At 43.4% G+C, this 24,941-nt stretch overlaps 1 protein-coding gene and 1 pseudogene across 1 annotated transcript in view; both read right to left on the reverse strand.

Moving 5' to 3' along the window:
- GALM (galactose mutarotase) overlaps window positions 1–24,941 on the reverse strand; it is a 47,265-nt gene that overhangs the window by 9,964 nt on the left and 12,360 nt on the right. The window contains exons 3-4 of the mRNA XM_006909663.3: window positions 24,562–24,768; window positions 19,827–19,908 (exon numbers count right to left, since the gene is read on the reverse strand). Coding sequence (XP_006909725.1) covers window positions 19,827–19,908; window positions 24,562–24,768 — 289 coding nt within the window. The remainder of the gene's footprint in view (window positions 1–19,826; window positions 19,909–24,561; window positions 24,769–24,941) is intronic.
- LOC112477970 lies at window positions 18,583–18,701 on the reverse strand (annotated as a pseudogene).

Raw genomic sequence — 24,941 nt, forward strand, 5'->3', positions numbered from 1 at the left:
GCAGGGGTTGTGTCCTATTTATCTTTACACCCTCTGGGCATGAAGCAGGGCCTTTACTTGACTGAAAAACTGATTTTTCTCACTAAGAATTTGAAAAAGGAAAGTGCGGTTCTAACTTTGGTTGATCTGTGGATGTGAGTTTGTGCTTTGGTGTTGAAAATAGAAGGAAATGTCACAATAGTTCTCTCAGCAATGCCGTGTACAGAAAATGAAGTGGAAATGGAAAGGGTGCTCTCAGAGAGGATGTCACATCACCAGACTTCGGCTTTGAAGCCATCAAAAAGCTGGGGTGTCGGCAGAAAGAAGCTATTTCCTGAAGAGGGTTTCTTCTCCTGAAGTCTGGCTGGGTTTGCACTAAAGCCTGAGCAGCAATGCCTGGCAGATGGTGGGCTCTGACCCAAAGATGTGGGGTTACAGCTCTGGGGCAGAGGAGCATCTTCAGGTGGTATTTCTGCTTCTCCATTTCAGGGGAAGTCTGACTGTGGGCACCACTAAGGACCCCACTAAGGACACCACCTGAGGTTACTGTCATGAACTTAGAGGGAGACCAGCAGCTACAAGGTGGCAGCCGTGGAGGGTGTAGGGGGTGGGATTAATCAGAGTTGGGTTTTGTTAGAATACAGAGAAGGAAGGGGGAGCAAGGGAGTTGAGAGCATATGCAAAGGGACCATTCTGACAATGGACTTCTCACCTAATTTGGTGGTGGTGGGGAGTGAGGTCATGAGCAGTTGAGCAACAGTGAGAAGGTGTTAGGATCAAGAGACGAGAGGTTCTTGGAGAATTATTGGAGCTGACAGACATCTAAAATAGTGATCATGGAGGGCGGCAATAAGAGGTAATGACAAAGTCAAGGACGTGACCCAATGACCACAGGAGTGAGTAGCTAGCTAGCGAGAAGGTTGGAGGATCACGGGAAGAGAGGATGTCAAGAAGCTGAGCAGTCAGCATATCATCAATATGGATGACGAAATAATCAAGAATTATGACAAGGCTGGTGTTGGAGTGACAGTGAGCAAAGAATGAAAAGTGATTTGGAGGGGCATCTATCAATGACCTCAACAGAGTGAGTGTCCTTGGCAAGTAAAGCTGCCTCAGTCTTTCAAGATGACGTAATTAGAAATAGGACTCTAACGTTCCAGATATTTGTCACAAGGCATTAAATCTTCCTATTTGCATTTCTGGCAGAGTTATAATTACCTGTCTTCTGGAAGTAAATGAAAAACTCACTGCCTTCACAAAATCCTTCTACCTTGACTCAGATCTCTTGTCTCACATACGGATTCTTACACATTTTCTATTATGAGAAATTCGACCTATTGTCCATGACCGCTTATGGTAGACAACGTTTTTTAAAGATGGCTACATGGTATATATCCCATCCTACAGGCTCTTCTTACAATGTCATGTTCACTAAGAGGTGGAGCCTTCGTTCTCTTCCTTAAAACTGAATGGACCTTTGTAACTGCCTCAACCAATAGGATGTGGCAAGGCGATGCTATGTGATTTCTGAGGCTAGGTTACCTCTGTGTAAGGACATCTGCCCTTGGAACCCAGAGGCCATGTTCTAAAGAAGCTCAAGTCACATCACAAGGCCATGTGTGGGGTGTTGTGGATGACGGCCCCAGCTAGGTCCTCAACCAATAGCTAGCATCAATCGCCAGACGTGTGAGTGAATAAGCCTTCTGATAATTCAAGTCCTTGCTCTAATCTTTCATCAGAGGCCCTCGAAATCATATGCAGAGAAAGCTATGAGCTGCCTAAATCCCTAACCAACAGAAGCAATGAGAGATATAATAAATGAAGCATTGGAGTAATTTATCATATAGCAATAGATAACTAGTATGCTGCCTTAGGATGTTTTCACCTCTTGGCACTGACTTAACAAGTCCTGAGGCTAATGCACCCCTCCCACTTCTTCCTCTTCTTCTTCCTTCTTCCTTCTTCTTCCTTCTTTCTTCTTTTTTAAACATGAAAGAACCTTTTAATGATTCTATCTTAAGGACACGATCCGTGCAATTACTTTTGGATGGGGATAATTTGTTAGTTTACTCATTTTTAAGCATCTTGTATGTACCAAGCTTTATACTAACCTCAGGGAGTCTAGAATCTGGTGAAAGAGACACACAAAAAGTAAAAACTTACAGGAGAGTGTGACAAAGGCACACTGTAAATGAAGTGGAAAGTGAATTTGTCCTTTGTTAACCCCTGATCAAACACTGGCTACAGTGTTTGAGAGTGGCATTCAAAAGCTCTGGTGGAACAGAGAGAAGGAGAACCTAACGCAGCCTCGCAGGTCAGGCAAGGTTTTCCAGAGGTGGTGACAGGAGCCTAATCTTGAAGTGTAAGTCAGGATTGGCTAACTGGACAAGGCACAGGACAGAACAAGCCCAGGAATGGGCTCCTGTCACCTGCGAAGTTGTATTTGGGGCACAGGCAAGATGTATTTCTATTCCACATTTCTATGGACTCTAGCTCTGACTTAGTTTTTTTGGCAAAAGACTCAGGCAATGAAGTGGAAAGTGAATTAGTCCTTTGTTAACCCCTGATCAAACACTGGCTACAGTGAAATGTTTTTTTGAAACATCTGGCCATGAAAAATTTCTCAGTGTCTGACTGAAAAAAATTCACCTGGGGTGAATTTTAATTCAAAGCTTTTAATTTCCCATCATCTGAAACAGCTCTCTTCTCTGCCTGGCGGCCCTCATGCCTGACTAAGATGAACAGATGGTCACTGAAAGAGTCGCTGAGTCTCCACATTCATTCATTTTTAGGCCCTCCCTTCCTGGCAGGTCCCCTTTCTATCTCATTTTCACGCAACCCAATAACACAAGTGTAGAAATAAAACCATAGTTCTTCGGACAGGTAAGTCCTGTTTATAATAACAATTAAAAATTATTTTGAGAGAAAAGGAAAAGGAAACCTGGCATAGACTTTCTAGAAAAGAAAAATTGGAAGAAATTTTCTCCAATAACTTTTTTTCCTCCCTTAAAAAAATAAAATAAAATAAAATAAAAAAAGAAATTTTAAAAATATTAAGTATTTTATTTAAAAATAATTTTCTATCATTTATCTTATATTTTGATTTACAAATCTATGTAAGACATCTTAGGATTTAGACAGACTAACTGACTTTGGGTAAGTTTCTATGCCTCTGTAAAATTCAATTTCCCTATTTATAAAATGAAGCTAATATTAGCATCTGCCTAATACAGATATTGTGAGGTTTAATTGAGAGAATGCTACAAAGACGGTCCTATCTCTAGGCCAGTACCTGGCACATAGTGCTCGAGCACGTGCTCACTCTCCCCTTCTCTCCCCGTCTCTCTCCCTCCCTCTCTGCCCCTCGAACTCCAGAAATACAGAAAATGGTGTTTTTCAAAGCTTCCTCTCTTAGTGATTTTTAAATCTAGAACAATGATGAATTTTTATTTATTTATTTATTTTAATTATTTATGCCTATAGCACCTGGTCTTCCTAGGTGGTCTCCCATCCAAGTATTAACCAGGCCCGACCCTGCTTAGCTTCCGAGATCAGACATTAGGGTAGTTTAGGGTGGCATGGCTGTAGACCATGGACCGTGGCTCCACTGGGGCGCAAACCCAGGATCTTCTGCATGTAAAGCAGATGTGCTAACCGCAACACTATGGAACCATGTCCTGATGAATTTTTAAACTGGGTTTTGAGTCATGGACTCCTTTGAGAATATTATAAAAGTTATAGGCTCTCTCTCTCCAGGAAAATGCATACACACATACAGAATGTTCCAGGCCCTCTGAAGCCCAGCCATACTGGTGCCTGGTTAGGAATCGCTGATCTACAGGCTGGTGAATAAGTTCGGCCTATACTGCTACTCGTCACCAAACAAGTTGCCCTTTCGTGGCCTGATACTGAAATGTACATTTGGAATGATGCAGTCACATAACCTCAGGTGTTAGGTCAAGAAATGCAGTCTCGGAGTCTACTGACAGATTCCTCCTACTGCAATTCCTCCTACGGCAAAGGCTTTGAATAACACATCGGGGCCTCCTTCTGGGCTGTTTATGTTTCTTCCATATTCTTGCTTCACGTACAATAAACTAACATGTGAAAGGCACAGAAGCTTGTCTTAATCGGAACAAATCAACAACTTTCAGAATCTGCATGAAAATGAAGATTCAGAGAACATGAAAACTGCTCCTCATGACAGCTCACAAAAAGTGGCTGATTAGATAAACTGTGTACCCCTGGTTTGCAGTGGATATCAATAGTCGTGATCACCATTTACTGTCATCAGCCTCCCAGGAGCACCCTGCTCCCCTGTTTGGCAGTCAAACTCAATAGATACTCGAATGAATTTTAGAGTCAGGCAGGCCTAGATTTAAATCCTGGCTTTCTTTGCTGTGAAAATTTATGGAGGTTGCTTAGCTTCTCTGAACCTTGCTTTCAGCACCTATGGGGATAAAAAGAGTATCTGCCTCATGGGATTATGAAAATTAAACCAGATGAGGCATGTAAAGGGTTCTGCACCCTCCCCAGTCTGTAGGAAGTACTCGGTAACATAGCTGTTAGTGTGGACTGCAGCCGAGGGCGATCATAGCACATGGACTTTGGAGTCAGGGAAACCTGGCTCCAAATCTTGACTCCACCACTTAACTGTTTAACTTTGAACAGGTTACGTGACCTCTCTAAATGTCCATTTCTTCAACTGAGGCATAACTGAAGTGTAACACCTATTTTAAAAGGTAGTTCAAGGAGCTAATGCATGTATGTGCTTAGCTCAGTGTCTGAAACATATTCAACACTAAATAAATGGTGATGATGATGATAATGGTAATAATAGGTAATACTTATAAAGCTCTTACTAAATGCCAGGAACCGTTCTAAGCACAAGACATGTATTATCTCATTTAACCTTTAGAATTTATGAGGCAGGTCTAATTATTATCTCCAATTGACACCTAAGGGGTAAATAAATTGTCCATGATCACAGAGCTGGTAAGGATCTAAACCTAAGCAGTCAGGGTTTGAGCCCATGCCTTTACCTCCTGTGTTTTCTTGATGACAATGTGTCAGAATCAGCCCTTTTAAACAGCGATTAAAGATCATACCAAGGACTCACTTCACAAAGGTCTGAAGCATTTTCCATTTCTGGCTGGAGCACCCTTGCCTACCCTCATCAGTTTCCATGGCATGTGTGGGGGGTGCCCACTGCCCAACAGCAGGCACGTTGCTAGGGCTGGATGTAGATCTATGAGACCAAGACTGCCCTCCCCAAATCCTCCTGAATCCTGGGCCATCCTGCCGATGGCTGCTAACTGCTCTAGCTTGAGAGGGACAGCCTTTCTGCACAACCACATGGAGAGACAGTGTTTGGGGTTTGCTTGATAATTTCAAAAGGGGTACACACGGAGGCAGAAGAATTTTCCTGCATGCTTGTTTTGCTGCTTCACAGCAGCTCAGACAGGCTCCATTGACAATTGCGTGATTAGGGAGCCCATGGCCTCCTGTTCTCCAAGAGTCACAAGGGTGGCTCCCATAGTCACAGTTCATGGGAAGCCAAGAGGAACTCCAAGGACAGGTGGCTGACATCCTAACACTGTGAAAGGGGTGGTAATTGAAATAGCTCAATTACATTAAAGGCCCAGGGTCAGAGAATAGGACCAGTAAAGGAGAGGGGAGAAATCAGCCCAGCCTTTCAGGTCAGTTGGCACAGTGGTGGAGCCAAGAGATGGCTTTATGGGGGGTGGGGGGGGGCGCGGGGCGGCGTTAGCCCCTCTGATCTCGACCAGCGCTTCTCCTTCTCGCAAATCGCCCCAAATAAATGTACAATCTGAGTTTCAAGGTGAGTCTCAGTCTCTCTCCTAATGAGACGGCTGCCCCAAGCTCCTCCTACAAAGAAATATCTGCGGTGGCTGCTCAGCTGCCTGTGGTTTAGTCGGGACGTAGAAGGCCCCTGTTTGTGTAAGTGGAGTCGGAGGCTGGGAGCCCTGACTGCAGGGCCTCCTAGATTTCACTGTCTGCACAACGTGGTCATTATCCTCTCTGGTACGTGCGTTCTACAGACATTCTACTTGCTCTCTGCATCTGGCCCTGCCTAGCGGGTCAATTTCACAAACTACAAATTTAGGAGCTACTCTGTGTCCCGGGAAGAATTCGGGAACGGGAACCTGAACGAGAGGACGAAACACGCTCGCCAGGAGCCGGTTACAGATATAGTCAAGAACAAGTCATTCTTAGCCATCTCCTTCATTTCTCTGACTGGTTACAAGGCTGATGCTCTGGGAGATGGAGCACCCATCAGTGAGCAGAATTTGTAGGGAGCTGTCACGTCGCCTCTGATCTGTGGATGATCTAGATGAAGATACAGAAGGTATTTTCAAACTAGGACAGACAGCATGAAGTTAGGCAGATTCACTTGGGGTGACAAAACCAGAAATCTAAAAGACGGTGCAAAGTGGGGGTAAAGCACTGATTATAAGATGAAATTTATGAATAACAGCAACAGATAAGGTCCTGTACTTGTGTGTCCCAAGAAACAAAAAACCAAAAAGACACTGACTAGGTTTAGATTGTAACTCTAAACCTGGGCACGAAACATCTTTTGAGATTCCTTTTCCTCACTTAGAAAATTGGTGTAATAGAACAAGGAAGTTGAAGTTGTCATGAGGATTAAAACAGTAGAGGCAAAGCGCTTAGCGATGATGACGATGATTATGATGGTGACAGCTAACAATCAAATGGTTCTTTGCAGAGTACTTCATACCCAGGCAATCTGGGTTCCAGAGCCTGGGTTCTTAACCATCATGTTCTACTAACGCTCATAAATGTTAAGTCTAATTGCTACAATTGTTACAGACTAGGGAGAGGCCGCTGAAGCACAGCATGTGTGAAAATGATTTTAAGGATGTGGTTGGCAGTAAGTTCAATAGGAGTCACGTGGAGTGTTATGAGGTGGTGACAGTTTTCGGTTACCTTTTTGCAGTGTGTGCATCACAGGCAGAGAGACACACAGATGCTGGATCAGAGGAAAATGACCAGGATGGCCAACCCACGGCATAAGGAAATTAGCCAAGGACTTTGGGGTGTACTGCCTGAAGAAAAAATGACTCAGACATGAAAGCTGCCTTTGAAGGCCTCAAGCCTTCTCTGTAGGGACCCAAGAACTAGCCTAAATGGGGGTCAGCTCTAGGTAGACACTTCAGCCCAATATCAGGAAGGCATTGCTGACCCAGAGTAGACAGTGAACATCCTGTCCCAGAGGCACCTGAGTGCCAGCAGAGCCCACAGTTCTGAGGTTCAAATACCGGACAGGCCAGTGGTGACTGGAAAAGATAAAGTCCTTTTCAACTGTGACATTCCAGGGCTGTAGGACCATCGGTTTATGTGACAAACATAAGGAAGCAGGTTTTTCCCTTCAGGGACACACAGTGATATCTGGCTATTTCTCCCCTCCCTCTTTTTTAAGTCAAATTTTGAGCTCGTTTTATCTATGGAGGCCAATGGCTGAGAGCAGCTCTTTGCAGAATGACCTCTAGACAATGGCTTTTGATAAGAGTCTGGGAGTGTGAAGTGTGCAAGGGTGAGAGAAGGTAGCTAAGAGGGCAGCGGGAGAACACAGGGTTGTTGGTGAGGGAAGCAAACGGGGATATAGGTGCCAGAAGGGAAAAAGCAACAAAGGTTACTGGAGGCTGGACAGAGATTTGTGTAGAGCCTTTTAAATAGCGAAATAGCTACTCAGAGCATGGACCCAGCACTGCATCACCCAGGGACTGTTAGAAACGGGACCCAGAGCCTCCATCCCAGACCGAGTGAGTCAGAATCTGAATCTGAACGAGTTTCCCAGGTGATTTGTGTGCAAGTTACAGGTGAAAAGCACTGATGTGCCTATCGTTGAAGGGAGACCCAGACTTGGATGTGCTGCTGTGCATTCATCTCAGTTAAAAAAAAAAAAAAAAAGAGGGAGGAACGCTGGGGCAATAGGAAGAACACAGTGGCGCTGGAATCGGTCTCCATGGGGACGGCCCAGCTGTGCTTCCAGCCCAGCTGCTCCAATTATGTCTGTTTCTTTAGTCAAGTTCAGAGCAGTCAGTCAAATTTGCATAAGGAAGCCAGAGGTAACGGGGCTCGGGGGTACAGGTACTCATCTGACACCTAATTAAGCCATCTTGGTAAATCATCTCTAGAATGCCTGTTATTATTTTAGGAAACAACATAAAGAGAATGATAATTAAAAGTAACACCCTGGGTGGGAATTTTGACTTCATTCTAGTGGTTGGCAAGTAAAGCACCTTGGGATTTTTTGGTAAAGTAACATTTCTATAATTTTCATAGATCGCCCAACGTTAAAGCTTGTCTCTGCTGTTTTTCCCCCCTTCCTCTGACGATGCTTTGGGTTCGCCACTTTATTCTACTGCTGGTTTTTTTTTTTTCTTTCCACTGAGTATTTTCTGATTTTACTCTGACTTGCAGTGGGGAGGGTACTGCTTCTGGATATTACATGACATCTTGAAGCATAAAATGCTAAACTGTGGTTTTCAGGTGAGAAGGCAACTTTACACTTCACAGTTGGGCCTGTGTGAGGCATTTTCATGCAGAGAAGTTTTCCATCCTAGACTCCCATCCAGATGGCATCCGGGGATTTGCCGCCAGTTGAAAGTTCGGTTACCCACTGTGTGCCTGCAGCCTTCCCACACGGGCACTCCCACTAGACCCGCTCTGCACCTGAGTGCTGCCACGCTCCCCAAGCCCCGGGCCTTCAGGGCCCTGCCATGGCTTCCATCACGCCCCTCACGTCCTCCGCCTGCCTGGGCCTATTGCCTATGACCGGAGCCACTTGGTTAGTAACACTCATATTGGGCTGCCTTACACCCTGTCCTACTGCCCCTCCTACCTGACAAAACCCTAACTTTAGATCATCCCACAGTTCACCTTCTCTGCTCCTGACTCTATGCCACTGAGAGAAACTGGAGAAGACCATGGAAGTACCAGCCGGGGCCACCACAAGTTCATGGTTTTAACCCTCACCTGGACTCTCGGCATCCTTTGACAAACATTTAACCTGACCTCAGTCAACTCCTCTGCCCTAAAAAACCTCTCCTGTGATCCTACAGTTCCACCCCATGGAGATACCCTCTCTTCCTCCTTTCTCAGATTTTCGAAAGTATATTCAACACCAGTGGCTGCCATTAGCTTGTGTAGGTAGCTTCTAGATATACAGAGCCCCTGAACCCATGCTAAAGCAAATGAATCAGAATTTCTGGGGTGAGGCCCAGGATTCTGTATCCAAGAAACTGTCTTAGATGGGAATGGCCCACTGATTCTCTCCTCACTTTCGGTTACTCCAACTGTCACACGTCTCGGTAAAATGGGGTCCGGAGTAACAGTTGCTACTGCCCACACACTCTTCCCAGGTCTCTCTGTCTTGACCTCTCTGGAGTACTGATGCTGTTGGCCACTCCAGGACCTCTGGTCACCAGTATTCAGACCACCGTTTTTCTTAACCCGGGGTCTGTAAAGTACATGCTCATTTATATCCCCCATCCAACTGTCACACGTCTCAGTAAAATGGGGTCCGGAGTAACAGTTGCTACTGCCCACACACTCTTCCCAGGTCTCTCTGTCTTGACCTCTCTGGAGTACCGATGCTGTTGGTCACTCCAGGACCTCCGGTCACCAGTATTCAGACCACCGTTTTTCTTAACCTGGGGTCTGTAAAGTACATGCTCATTTATATCCCCCACCCTCATTTCTCTCCTAACACTGTACCCAGCTATCCAACTGATTGCTGAACATCCCCACCTGGATGCCCCACAGGTACCTTAACCTCAAGTATTTCAGAGACCAAATCCATAGTTCCCCTATCCCGCCCCCATGCCAGCATCTCCTCCTCCTCCTCCTCCGCTTCCCCCTCCCCCTCTTCTTCCTTCTCCTCCTCCTCCTCCTCTATTCATGACTCAGTATACCCATTTCTACTGCCCAAGAGCTGCCCCAGAAACCTAGGAGTCATCATATTCTCATCCATTACATTCAGTTCAGGCCTCCTGATTTTACCTCTTAAGTTCTATTATAAAACTACATTTTTTCCATCTGCCCTCGAGTTGAGGACCTCTTCATCTCTCACTTGGACTACTAAAATAGCCTCTTCACTGGCCTCAGGCTCCAGTCAAGCCCCACCCCCAACAGTTGCTAGGTGGTATTTCTAAAATGCAATCTTGCTAGGACCATCTCCTGGCTTCAAACACTTCAAGGCCCTCCATGATCTAAAAATTATCCCAGTTCCTTGAGATGGCACAGAAGGCCCATCGCGACTGCACCCAACTGCAGGGCTGGGACCAGGGTGAGTCATGCACCCTGGACCATGGACCCGAGGGAGCAAAATTTAAAGAGACACTCTCAGGTGCTGACCCGGCACGAGCACAGCCCCGAGAGTGAGTGCTGCCTTAAATGTTGCACCCTAGGTGCCAAGCCTCTTTTGCCCCAGTCTAGCCCTGACCCTGCCCAACTGCCTTTCTAGTTTTTTGGCTTAGCAGCCCACCGTCAAGCCCATGTTCTGCACCTCAGTACTCTCGCTGTTGTTGCTGGATCCTCACAGACACTTTCAAGAAGCTTCTTGAAGATCTTGAGAAAGCCCCTTCCTACCCTTGCCTTTTAGCCAAATGGGCTTTATCTCTACGACTGCCCAGAGCACATTAGATTCTCCACTCCTGGCGAGCTTCCCAACCACAGGGCTAGTGTTCGATCGTCCTTCCATGATAACCAGGACCTGAGGGAGCATATAGCAATCAGTAGGCGTTGGACAAATGTTAGCTGAACTGAATGCAAATCGGCTCTGGAAACTTGCTTGAGTCAGCCTCAGGCCCATGGTGCAAAGCCCACAGTCACCTCTCGCCCCCTTCAGAATGGGATGACCTCTAAGGAAAGCCATGCACCAGGCTGGCGGTGTCCAGACCTGGCATGGGGAAGGGGTGGGTGTTAAACCATCAGCTCTCCAAGGGTGGTAGTCAGAGCTCTAGCAAATAACTCTCTTGACAAATTTACTTGATGTTAGTCTGAAATTTTCATAGGAATTCCACAACGCCTGGCCAAGTGCTAATTTCCGAGCTTTCTTCCTGCCAAATTTCTACCATGCTGACTCATGTTTGCCAATCTTGTAGCAGTGATGTGTTCTCTAGCAGGGAACACAAGTAGCTTTGGGAGTTATTCTGGGGCCTCATAAAACTCTTCTTGGGACCATTTTATAGAGTGATTCAGTAATGTATTCCCTTGGAGAGTATTACTGTGACCAGGAGAGGTCCTTGGAGTTTCTGTACTGAATTTCTTTGAACACTGTCTAGGGAGGGACCTGTCAGAGAAGAAACAGCTACAGGATAAAACACATTCCGTAAGATCCAATACCATGAGTTTCACTTTTTTAGTGCTATTCAAGTCCTTTCTTAACTGTGGCCTTATTTTATTTATTTATTTATTTTTGGAGGACAGGACCTGTGCTATATACATGGCTGAATGTTCTCCATGTAGGCAAGGTATATCTATTTTACTCCACATTGCGTCCCCAGAGCTGGCATAGTACCTGGCACACAGGAGGTACTCTCTATCATCTCTATCACCTGGCAATGGAGATGGAAAAAGAAAAAACTTGGGGAGTGGACCCGGAGTCTCTAGAACTGCAAAGCTGAGGGTGAGAATCAGAACACTAGGCTCTGGCTCTCTGCTTACAATGAGGCCCCAGCGTGCCTGCCTGCTCCTGTACTTTACAGATTGATGGGCAGGCCTGGAATCCTGACCGCACCAGGGGCTGGTGAATATTGGAAGGCAATTTCAGTAGTCTGATCAAGCAGAAACAGAGATACTGGCCATCTAGCCCAGAGTCCTGGCCACTGTTGCTCCTCTGGGTAGAACCTTGGGGAAGTTCATTTTCTTCATGGTGTGCAGTCTTCCTCCTCTAGCTAGCCTTCTAGCTCCCTTCAGAAAATCTAATGGTGATGAATTAACAAAAAACAATTTAAGAACAACTCTGAAGATTATAAAAAGACAAATGATTACTATTCTCAAAAATGATGATTACATTTATGTATTATAATGCATAGCAGGACAACCATAAACTATCATTACCTTGAGGGAGGAAAAAAGTCCAGGAAACCCCCGGGTGGACTAAGATGATGCAACCAATTCATACAGGGTTTTACATGAAATTTCAGGGGCTCATGAATCTCGTGAAGTTCTTGCATCTTCTCAGACATACAAGTATGGACCCTGGTTCAGAATATCTGGGTAAGAGGTTCTGTGTGGTCTTTGAGTCAGGGTTAGAAACTGATAGGACCTCAGAGGTCAACTCATGTAACTGTCATCGAATGAGATTTTACAGATTATGAGGTTATGAGGCCCAGAGAGTTTTCAGGGCTGGCTGGAGGGCGTAGTTGGAGAACCGAGCCCTGCATTCAGGTTTTCTGAATCCTCGTTATCCCGTGGCAATGTGCTATTTGGAAACACATGTAAAGACGGGAAAACAGTGGAGAGAGACTGACTGGTCGGGGAAAGGCAGGGGCAGCTGCTCCTAGAACGTATGGACTGGCTATTATTTGGTTTCATTTTTGTTTCGAGTATAGATCGGTTTTCTAGCTTCAAGCCAGAGACCAAGCCTGAAGCTCCAGGCTGGCTCCCTACTTTGGATCTGTCCCTAAATTCTGGTAAATCATCTGAGGTACTTGTAGAGGGGACCAAGAGGGAGGCTGGGCACAAGATGAGCTCTAAACAGCTTATGTTGTTACAAAAACCCCAGAGCAACAAAGACCCTACTGTTTCCAGGAAGCGGGGGAAATATTTCTAAGGAGAACGTATGAGCCTTGAAGAAAAAAGGGGGTATTGGGGGGGTCCCTGTAGGTGGGAGGGGGTACTGCACCAGGGTGGGGTGTGAGTGAGGCACAGTGGAAAATGAGTCTGGGTGGCAGCTGGTATCTGGCCTGGGAGCCATATAAAGTTTTTGTTTTGTTTTGTTTTTAAGCTGGAGAGTATTTTAGGTAGATGACTTTAATAACCAGATGGAGAACAACTCTAAAGAGATCCTCCCTCCCCCAACCCCAGTTAGAGAGCTACAGTCCAGACTCATTTGTTCATTCACTGATCCCAATTTATGACACTCATAATATAAGCCAGGCGCTGATCTAGACAGGAAAAGATCTACACCAGGACAGTGATGATGGAGATGGAGCCATATAATCAATAATACATACTGAGGAGGCAGATTCGAGAAACACTCAGGAGTTGAAAATCAGCAGAACCTGATGACTAACGATATTGGGTGTGTGTGTGGGGCGGGGGGCGAGATTGCAAAGAGGAAGCACACTGACGGAGGGTCAAAACAAATGTTATACCTGATACTTTAGAATTATATAGTCTAAAGAGATTTTCTGGAGGAAGCTCCAGAAACATTGTAACATGTAGGTCAAAACAGTTTTCATTTGTACCATCTTTGAACCAGGAGACTACTTTGGAAATTATTTATCCAGGGAAAAGACTTACACCTGCCCTAGGGAAGTAATTATAAAATTGAGTGAATTGTAGGTTGAACCCAGAGAGGTTGAAATAAAATACACAGCCTTGTGGTAAGCCTTTCCTACCAGAATTCTAATTTTGTCAAAATGGGGTTGCTTTCATGTAATTTTAGAATGAGCTTTCAAAAACAGAGAGCGGCAAGAATAGCAAGTGAACACAGATGGGATGGGGGACAGAGTGGGTGAGGGTAAATTTTTATAAAAATAAAAGGTATCTTTTCTTAAGGAAAAGAATAAGATAGGATTTTACTAATGTTACTGGAAGAGGCAAAAGACCCAGTCAAAGCATTCATTTTTCTTAATTCCTTATCTACTCCTGCCAATAAAGAGTAGCAAAATTAAAAGAAAAAAAAAAAGCAATGTGCTATAAATGCCTTTAAGACACATGCTTAGTGTGTCCACATCGTGTTGTATACATCATAATGTCTTGCTGGCTGGCGGGGTTGCCCAGATCGCCTGCCAAGTCTCACAGTTCTATAAGGCGAAAGGGTTAAATGCAACATTTAGAACCCTGGGAGTGAATTAGTCCCAGGACAAATAGAAGGATTGCATTTTCTCACCTGTTCACATTTAGCTGGCTGAGTACCTGAGCAGGGCACCAAGGATTGGTTTCCCTTTGTTACCACAGGCAAGGCACTAGACTCAGGTCCTGAAGCTAAATGCCTGACATGGCAGCACAGAGATCTGGGACGGGAGTGCTCTGTCTCTGGGGACATCCCTTATATACCTGCGCTTCCTGGCAAACGGCTTTCAAGAATTCCATTTCTGGGAAACTATAGGGACAGCCCTGAATAAACAAACGTACACACACACTTAAGAGGACCTGAAGATGCACCAATAAGGAGTGTGTGCCTATCCTAAGAAGTAGCAAATGCTTTTTTTAAGTGGGGGAAAAATCTTTGCTCCTAGTCCACAGGTGAAACGAGCTCTCAGCCTTGCAGGGAGGCCTTCTGTTGGTGCAGCCGTGCTACAGTTGAGAAGCACCTGTGAGCAAGGACCATGTGCTCATAACACCACTGCCGACTCTTAAGTACCCAGAATGTCATCTAGAGCAGTAGCTCAGAAGCTAACTGGTGGATTTTATTCTTTTACTCAAAATATTTTCTTTTTTCTTTTTTTCCAGTAGAAAAGCAAAGATTCTAGAGTCTTCCATCCTAAAGAGACAAAAGGACTATTGTTTGCCTGTGTTAGGAAGCCTCCAAGGCTAGCAAAAGGGCAGACATTTGCGAGAAAATGGGGATGACTTTAAATTACTGGAATGGGCCCCTTTGAAGGCTTCTGATCCCCCACTGTTACCGAGGCGTATCCACTGGGCTTGAAGAAGCAGTGTAATACAGGCTATTGTCTTCTATGCTTTACTGGCTGAAAGGGCTGAAGACATTTTATATGCTCCCACTCCACCCCACAAATTGCCAACAGGAAGAAAGGGAGGAGTGAAACAGGATCCCAAGGCTGCAGGTCTGTGCACCCTGCCTGGGGTAAATGTCCAAAGGGAGCTATAAGTTTAAGATAAGGGGATTTCATCATATGTGCTTGATTTGGTTCCCCAAAACTGTGTGCCAAGAAGTTTCTTTCTTTTCTATGTGATAGAGCCCAGTCAATCAGTAAGCTGGCAACCAACAAACAAAAAAACCTGGCAAACACATGCAGGGGAAGGTCCCTTTTCACTAAGTACCACAGCATTACAGCTACTGTACAATAAGAGGTGCTACCCTCTCCTGACAATGGGTTTTCCCATCACCTGAAAAATTATTTACCAAGTGTCTGTAACCAAGGCGAAAAACACCCCCAAAGTTTAGATCTGCATCAGCATTTCCCTCACAAACAGCACAGGTTATAGCTTTTAAGAAGGGCAAACAAAAGGAGTTGAAAAACAAATGTTGGTATAAATTAATAGCCACGAAAGGCAGGGGTCTGGGACTATTAAACATCTTCATGTCGCAGAAAGTTAGAAGCTTAGAAGCCAACCTATGAGATTTGGTGGAAAGTCCAAAGGAGGCTAACCAAATGAAGCTTCAGCAATTGCAATTTGTCAGATTAAGCATTTGTGAGAAGCCCACGCAGAATTCAAGGAATGATCTGAAGAAAGGCCTCAGGGTTAAAATGTTTCCCTCAGCTTCTTCCAAATGCACCACAGTTCTGCGGAGCTGCTTCTCCAGACATGTTCCGTTGTTACCTGCTCTCATAACACTGGGTGTAGTTAAGGAGTTCTTGGTTTCCTTTTTGATACAATGCTAAAAGAGAGTTTTTTCTCAAGGAGCTCCAAGTAAAAATTAGGATTTTTATGACCCTAGGAAGATAGATTTTAAAAATAAACACACGAACAAGGATTTGAGGTGGAAAGCAAAGGATGAGGATGTTGGTGAGCAAAGTAATGGATACAATGCCGAAGTTTACCGCCACCCTTTACCACTTACTTTCATGATAGAGTTCTAACAGATTTGAGGGGTGTTGGAAATAGCAGTAAAATGTTATACTAAGAGCCTTGTAGAATTGTGAAATGTAAGAGCTACAAGTTACCTTACAAACAAGTTATTGGTTCTCAATCATGAGTCCTTGATAAAATTTTCACTGGTCCACAGAAAACTGAGATTTATTTGGATAACCCATCACACTTTTTTGAAAAGCAAGATGAATTCAATTTAAAGGATTGTTCTGTAGTCTGAGATGAAAATTTCCCCACTTTTGTGGTGTTAAAATATTCTTTCTTTTATGAAAAGATAATGATTATAAATGGCAGTTTGGGATTTTAAAAAACAAATGTAGTCTATCTCTGTTCTTCATTATTAAGCCAACAAGTTTTTTTTAACTTATTGAAATATAACATATATATATATATATTCCTAATTAGTTTTAATAGTCCAATATATCTTATAATAGCTTTCAAATTTGGCAAAATAAAAAGTTGGGCAACCCTATATAAGTATTTCAAATTGTTTTTAAAGAAAATTTACTGGTCTGTAAAATTGGATTGAGTTCAAAGTCCCTCTTATTTGAAAGAAGAAATGAAAGTGTAGAGAAGTTAAAAGTTAAAGCATTATACATACATCGAAGGTCCCCTAGCTAGTTAATGGCAAAGCCAAGACTAGAACTAGGCTCTTGCCTCTCAGAGTCCAGTGCTCAGACACCCTCCTCAATTTCACAGATGTACAAGACTAGCAAAGTATATAATTTGATCCTAAAACCACTTACAGTGAAGAACTGAGATGAATAGATTTTATGCAGTCTATTAAATTGCATGTTAAGTTCCACTACGCTTTGCCACAATTACCTTTTACAGTCGTGACAAATAATCTTACACAGTATGAATTATGCATTTTTGTGATTTTTATCTGATCAAAACTCAACAGGACAGCAGCACAAAATTTTACAAATATATACAAATATACACTTATTTCATCACTGACACTTATAAGTTACTTAATTCATTTTCTTCCTTATCAATCACAAAACAGCAGCCACCACTATTTTTTCCTTGCAGTTCAACATAGTTTTAAAAAAAAATTAGAGTTGATATTTAATATTATATTAGTTTCAGATATACAGTATAGTGGTGAGACAGCTATACAATTTGCAACATATAGTTTTAACACAATAATTTTGTATCTAGGACAAGATACCTATCTACTGAGCCATGTCGATATCAGAAGATGACACATGTCACCAAGACAAACATAAAAGCCTTTAAACATGGCCCCGGAGCCAGGAAAACATTCAACACTGTGATGCCAAAAATCTGAATCCATTTATCTTGATTTCTCATTATTATTTTAACTATTTCTGTAGTCACTACATTTATGAGAGTTTCTAATTCGTTAACTGAAGTTACTGTTTAGTATGCAGGCTCACATTCTTACCTTGTTCCTCAGAAAAATTTTTAACTAGCAGCCATAAACACAACCTCATGATTTTAAAGAGGCCAGAATAAAACAAAAGCCCTTACCCAAAGTAAGGCAAATGCCCAGTTAACTTAAAATAATATCTTACTTGGAGCCCTGGGCTTTTTTTTTTTTTTAATTTTGAAATAATTTTAGACTTACAGAAAGGTTGCAAAAATAGGATATCTCTGTGTACCCTTCACCCATTTTCCTCTAATATTAACATTTTATATGACTATGGGACAAGCACAACTAAGAAATTTAACATGGGAACAATACTGTTGACTAAACTACACATTTCACTAGAATTTCACCAGCGTTCTCACTATTGCCCATTTTTTGCCTCATGATTCAGACTAGGATCCCATGTTGCCATACCTCCTTTAGTTGTCATACCTCCTCAGCCTCCTCTGTGATCGTTCTTCAGTCTTTGTCTCTCGTGATTTCGATACTGTTGAAGAGTACTGGTCAATTATTTTGTAGACCGTCCTCAACTGGGTTCATGGGGTATCTTTTCCTGGATGGACTGAGCTTATGCATTTTTGACCGAATACCACACGGGTGATGTGCTTTTTCAGTACATCATATAAGGGGGACGTGATGTCAACACACCTTATTACTGGTGATGTAAACCTTATTTACTTGGTTACGATGGTGCCTTTGGTGTCTAATTGCTCATATTCTATCTTTCTAAACTCTTTATTGGAGCAGAGGTGCAACTTAAGTAGGGGGGAATGGAAGGGAACGGCCTTTCTGACCTTCATGCGTAGCTGCCAGCAGGTGGGTTTGTTATTGAGGGCTGCAGCCCTGAAGAGATGCCTGAGAGGATGGAACGCAGATATAAGAACTCTGACAAAGGAGCCATGAGGAAATACCTCTGGAAGTCTTGGTCAGGCACAGGTAGGAGACCTGGATGAGTCAAGGGGTGGCCTGAGGGCAGCCATTTCTGCCAGGAGAAGAGATGCTGATGCAGAAGTGTCCGCATCTTTCTGGATTCCTGTTCCTTTTGGTTTCGACTTTACTTTTGTTTACTTTAGTTTTCTTGGACTATGGCTTCCACCTTCCACGTTCACCCGATCTCTGATTTTATTTTTTTTTAGGCGAGGCAACCCTTGGTTGACCTCACAGATTCCAAGGACCTTGTCAGCCTACAATCCCTTATTTTTTATTTTTTATGCCTACAGCACCTGGTCTTCCTAGGTGGTCTCCCATCCAAGTACTAACCAGGCCTGACCCTGCTTAGCTTCCGTGATCAGACAGGATCGGGCTTGCTCAGGGTGGCATGGCTGTGGACCTGATCTCTGATTTTAATGAAATCCCAATAAAAATATTTATTGGGGCAATTATTTAAGTTAATTTCCATAAGCCGCCACAAACAATGGCACCCCTGACAGTTATCTTGTTGTCATCCATCTGTCCCCTAGAGGCAGATGGGGGTGCACCTATGATATAGTACAAAACTGTACCACTCAATCCTAGAGGTAACACATGAAACAAGAATCCTTCTTCGTTTTTTCAAACTGAGTTCTAATGCACACACCATCAAATTCACCCTTTAAAGTGCGCAATTCATTGGTGTTTAGTATATTTGCAAGGTTGTGCAACTATCACCACCACCTATTCCAGAATCTCTTCGTCACCCCCAAAAGAAATGTATACTCATTGTCACCCCCCATTACCCTCTGCCTCCAGCGCCTGGCAACTCACTGATTTACTTTCTATCTCTATGAATTTGTTTATTTGAATCAAGGTACTTTTGATCCCAAATAATAACAACCAAGATGATCACAATCCAGTTAACCTAGGACACAGATACTCAAACACACACACACACACACACACACACACACACACACACACACACACTCATGAAGTTTGATTTTGGCAGCACCTCCCCTTCCCTTTTGATATTCTACACTCCCTGTTCCACCCCATCCCCCCAACCATGTCTCAGGGGCGACTTATCTGCATTTGTCCTCCTCAGGGTACAACTCATCCTACCCTTTCCTCTTCTATCAAAAACCACATCATGTATCAGTGTCCTGCACTTGTGAGGTAATGTTCAGGTAAATTTATTTCTGCTGAGGTGCTAAGAAGTAACAGATTTACATTTTAGTGGAGAACTTTTGGAGTCTAAGGCTCAGCTGGGATGACCCAATGACCCAGTGTGTTTGGGACTGTTCCAGTTTATGCCTGTTGCCCTGGTTTAATGATTAATAGCAATGCCTTTCCTTTTCAAAAGGATGCTGGTCTGGGTGTTTAATTATATGGTCACCTTAACCAAATAAATGACTAATCACGGTAATTATAAGCATTTTGGTAGGCCAATAGGGAAAATCGATTTAGGTAAATGAAGTTTTTATGTTCCTCAAATTGCACCCCAGCTCTACATTCTCATAAAAAGTTCAAATTCACCAACCTGTAGGAATCAGGGTCTCATCCACAGGCAAAAAAGCATCAGCTTCTATAGTGACTTCATGGTCATATATATTCGGGGAACCCTGGGAGGGAAAAGGCAGAGAAAGAAAAGATCTAAAGCTTAGCCTTATTTTATATATTTGCTTTGTAACTTCTCTTGCAGAAATGTTTTCAGGCACTGACAAAAACTTTAGAAATCCCATTTGACTTACAGTGATAAGTAATATGCTCATTTAAGTGTGGGTAGGTAGGGCCTCAAAATAGCAGCTGATACATTGAAAGAAGCTTTCAAGTGGAATTAGGAAGGTGAAAAGTCAGAGAGACAACAGTAGTTTGAAAGCTTTTTGGATTTTGGCTTATTCGCAGAGGGGTTTCTTTCACTCTACTCACATGATAGGCAAACAGAAGAGCAAGGGTAGGTGACTTGTAACACAAAGGAAGGCCGAGGCATCACCTCTAGGCTAGCTAGAGGTGGGGCATGCCAATCCTTTTCTGGTCCAGATCCCACCCAGAGGACCCATTCCCTGCCACAATGCAGTAGCCCAGGAGTCAGAACTGCTTTTGGAATTTGCCTGTCTCCTCCATAAAGATGCAGTCCGTCCTTCTGGGAAAGTCCAAGGCTGGTCAGTGATCAGAAGGCCTGGGGTCCAGTTCCAGCTCTCACTGAGTGGTCCCAGGGAAGCCACATAACCTCCTAGAATCTTGTTTCCTCTGGTGTAGAACTGGGCCAATGGTGCCCCACCTTTAATAGGGTTATTGCGAGGAAGGCTTTAGTAAAGATATTTTGTGCTGTTTGCAAATTGGAAAATACACGTGTATGTTTTTAACTTAAGGAATTTTTAAAAATTATTAATAGGGGTATATTTTAAAGCTTCATGGCAGAACATACAAAAGGGGAACCAGGTGAGGGCTTTCACCTTAGTAAATGCTCAAAAACAAGCTAAACCCATGGTTCTCAACTGGAGACAATTTTGCCCTACCAGGCAAAATTGGACAATGTCTGGAGACATTTTTATTGTCATGGCTGGGGGCGGTAATGCTACTGGCATCTACTGGGAGGAGGCCAGGGATTCTACTAAACACCCCACAATGCACAGGACAGCCTTCCCACTCCTGCAATGAGGAATTATCTGTCCCCAAATGTCGGTGGTACTAAGGCTGAGAAACCCTGAGCTAAACTAAATTGAAGGCTCTGCCAGGTTCCTGAGAAGTCAGCAGAGAGAGGCAGAGCGCTTTGGGTTAACAGAAAATGAGGTGCTATGGTCAGAAAGACGCGGCCCACGTACCCAAACGAATCATCCTAAGGAGAAAGGGCAAAATTTTAGAGGCCATGAGAATCTCTGTCTAAACATGACAGAAGTTGGTTTAATTACACTACACTACTAACAGAAGCTATCTTTCTAAAGAGCATCTTGTATTCTCTCAGCAGGTACATGCTGGGCAGGGGCAGGTGTGGGTGGCAGACGGGGGAAGAGGTCTCGCCTCTGCCCACACACTGTCTATCTTAGCCACTTGTTTGGTCCCTGTTCTGACCTGGGAAGGTACGTCCAATATGGGAAGGGTCTGGACCCTGCTTAGGGCAGCTCTAGTCTAGAGGGGTCATCTCCTGTGAGCTCTCCCTACTGCCATTCTCATGGCTCAGGGGTACTGCCAGCACTGAAGAGGCCTCTGGGGCTGAAGGAAGAGAATTTGAGACTGTTTCTTTGGCTGTACTTGTTCAGTGTTCAGTTTAAGGTTGGGTAGTATGTATTCTATTGTATGAAAATATCACAGCTTGTTTATCATTTTTCCTGTTGATGGCCTTTTGGATTTTTCCGTTTTTTTACCATTATGAATAAAGCTGGTTAGGAATTTCCTTTTTTTGTTTGTTTTTTAGCACTAGGGCAGGAAGAAAAGGATTCACTATGAAAATCACGCATGAAATAAATCAACGTGTCTGAGATGTTAGGAAGAGGCTTGGGAGGAGACGGAAAGGAACATTTATTAGGCACCTACTCTCTAAATGGTTATTGGGTCACTGAGCAGCACTAACTTTCCTTCAATAAAGGGAAGCAAGCTTCATTTTATGACTCATCTGACCTGGAATAATGCAATGATCCACTCTGGTGGAATATTACTGTTGGATTCATTTCCTTTCTAGGCTGATGAAAACTTGGCAAGGAATGCTGATTCACAACAGAACTCAAGGCCTATCTCTGAGTTCGGTGTTTGATTTGATGAACTCTGCTTGGCCACTGCTACTAGTCTGTAACATCTACCATTTATAGAGCTCACTGTGGCCTGCATGGGGCTTTAAAGACTTTTTCGTGCATTGTCACCACTGCTGCCTTAATTCAGCTCTTCCCATCGTTAGCAGGATATAACAGACACTATTGGTTACTACTCAAAGCCACAGCAACTCTTTTTACCAGCACCCTCCTTTCCCCCTGGAAGAACCCTGACCTGTTGATTTATCCTGTGCCAGACTACATATTCAACGCAAGGATCCTCTTTCCAGCCCCGGAGGGCAAATTTTGATTGTTTTAAGTCAATCATGGTTGTCTAATGCCCTTGCTAATGACTGGGTTAGACAGGGTATAGGAACCCTTCTGGCCAACAAAATGTAAGGGAAAGTCTGCTGGGGAGCTTCTAGGAAAAGTTTTGCTTGTTCTTAAAAATGGAGCATTAGAGATATGTTTTAAAAAGGAATAGGTCTTTTTTTGTCTCTAGTTGTGACTATATGAAGTAGTGATACCTGCAGCTGTGGTGACCATCTTGTAACCATGAGGGTAGAAGCATGAAGACAAAAGCCAAAACAATGAAGAAGCAGGATGGAAAGATGGAAGAACCTGGATCCTTGATGACATACCTACCCTGTCATACTGGAACCATAGTTATTGCTTTTCATCTCAAGTTCCCCCAGGCCTGCTTTCATAGCTCTTTAAGTAAAGTTTCAATAAGAAACATGTCCTCCCAGTTTCGTGTTAGGCAAAGGAACAGCCAAAACAAACAAACAAAACCAATCAACCTGCAACCTACATACTTTTTCTATTCTTTGAAAAAACACTTTTCTCCCTTCCCCTAGGCCTTCAACACTTAAACTTAGAAGTCATGAGTCAAAGCTTGGTCCCAAATAGAAAAAAAAAGACTACTATTAAATTTTAAAAACAAACAAAACATATGAGCTACTTTAAATATCAAATTTTTACCTATTTCCCTGGGGAGGGTTTAAGATACATGACGATGTTTCTCCAGGTTGGGTAAGAGATGTTCTGAAAGTGCAGAGGTCCCAGGCCCCAGGCTGGTAGCTGACCATCCACTCTTACCCAAAAGGCTGATGGCCCCTGCCCACCTCCAACCTTCGGGCTATTGGCTGTGGATCTGGATCTGAGCTGCACTTACTAAGGCAGTACACAGAAAGGAGCTGATACTTACTACCCTTCTAGGTGGGGTCTGTAACCTCAGAAACTATTCAGCCTCTGGAAAGAGATCCAGAAATAGTCCCTGTAGGATTGGAAGGGTAAAAAATTCTGGTCAGGAGGGTCCTCCAGCCAGGTAAACGGAAAGAATCTTAGTGAACCTTATATCCCCATTTCGTTTCCCTCGCTGGAACACACTGGCAGATGTAATACTTCACACATAATTTCTCTTGCTGAATCTATTCCTTTAGACCACTCCCTAATTATAAAATAGGATGTCCTAAATATACAAAAATGTGGAAAACAGTGAAAAATTACCATGACCTACTACCTACATAAAACCACTAATATTTTCTATTTTTGCCAAGTTTCTTTCTGTACGTACTTTAAAAAGTAGGGTCTTTATGTACATTATTGCAGAGCCTCTTACGGCTGGGCATGTTTGTTTTGTTTTGGTTGGTCTTTAAGATCTCAAGAAGGATGTTGGAAGTTCCTGAAGGAACAAGCAAGGGAAGAACCATCTTATTTTTAAAGAGAGAACTTTGAGTATTATATAAGAACCAATTAACTTGCTACTTGAAGAGATTCTAGAAAAAACTTATCAGATCATCAGCAAACTCATAAAAGGGTAAGAAAATACAAGATATTACTCGTTGGCTATGAACGTCATCTGTGGTAAGAAATCATGCCAAAGTGACTGAAGTATAGTAGACAATGAATGATGAGTTCTTCAGATGTAGAGGAAGTAATAGATATAATCTACAGAGTTTAGCTAAGCTTTTTTATTTTGTCTCATGCAACAGCCTCCTTGACAAGCTAAAATATTAGCATTTGGAGGAAACGAGGCAGTTTAGAGCAGATAACCTAAAGGAGACTGTGCATTGGGAACACACAAATTTTGGCAGCATATCTAAAGGGGTCGGGCCAGGCACATTTCTAAAGATCCCAGAGTAAAAATCACTTTCATTGTAAGTAATCTGGTGTGGGGGCAGTTGGAGTGAAGTAGGGGTAGCAAAGGCAAGTACATGTTACAGTTAGATGAGACAGCGTTCTTAAAAAGCTGGTTAGTTGTCTGAGCATATGGGAAACATAATTCTATTGGCAGTACAATGTACTTATCTTTCTCTCTAACTTCCACTTATTGAGTACCTACTTTGAGCCAGATGCTTTCCTGGGTACTTTTCATCATCACAGGGGTGACCCCATCACCAAAGTATTTCCATGCTGGGTTGGTCTCTCCAGCTACTCTCCCAGGTGATTCCACAAAGCACATGACAGGAGAAAAGTGGCAAGACAGATTTTACACCACAGCAGGAGAGCAGAGGCAAGGTCACTTACCTGGCCTGCCAGGTTGAAGTAAGAATGGTTGGTGAGATTGACTGGTGTGGTCTGACTGGCCTGTGCGCGGTAGTTGACTGTGAGCTCCCCACCATCCAGGGTGTATGTCACCCAGACTTTTAACTCCCCAGGGTAACCTTCCTCACCATCTGGACTGACCCGCGAGAACTGGACGCCATTTGACAACACCCGAGGGGTCCAGAGGACCTAGAACAAAGTGTTTTCAAAGCTGTTTAGTCACTACAATCCCAAGCTAAATGCCACATTTCAATATTAAAGACAACTGGTTCCAGGAAGGGAAATGATGTAATCAAAATAATATACAGAAAAGTGACTTTCGAGAGAAAAGAAGTTTTTCTCTTTACCTACTCACATTCCCC

This window comes from Pteropus alecto, unplaced genomic scaffold (assembly GCF_000325575.1).
Source record: "Pteropus alecto unplaced genomic scaffold, ASM32557v1 scaffold131, whole genome shotgun sequence".
Lineage (NCBI taxonomy): Eukaryota > Metazoa > Chordata > Mammalia > Chiroptera > Pteropodidae > Pteropus > Pteropus alecto.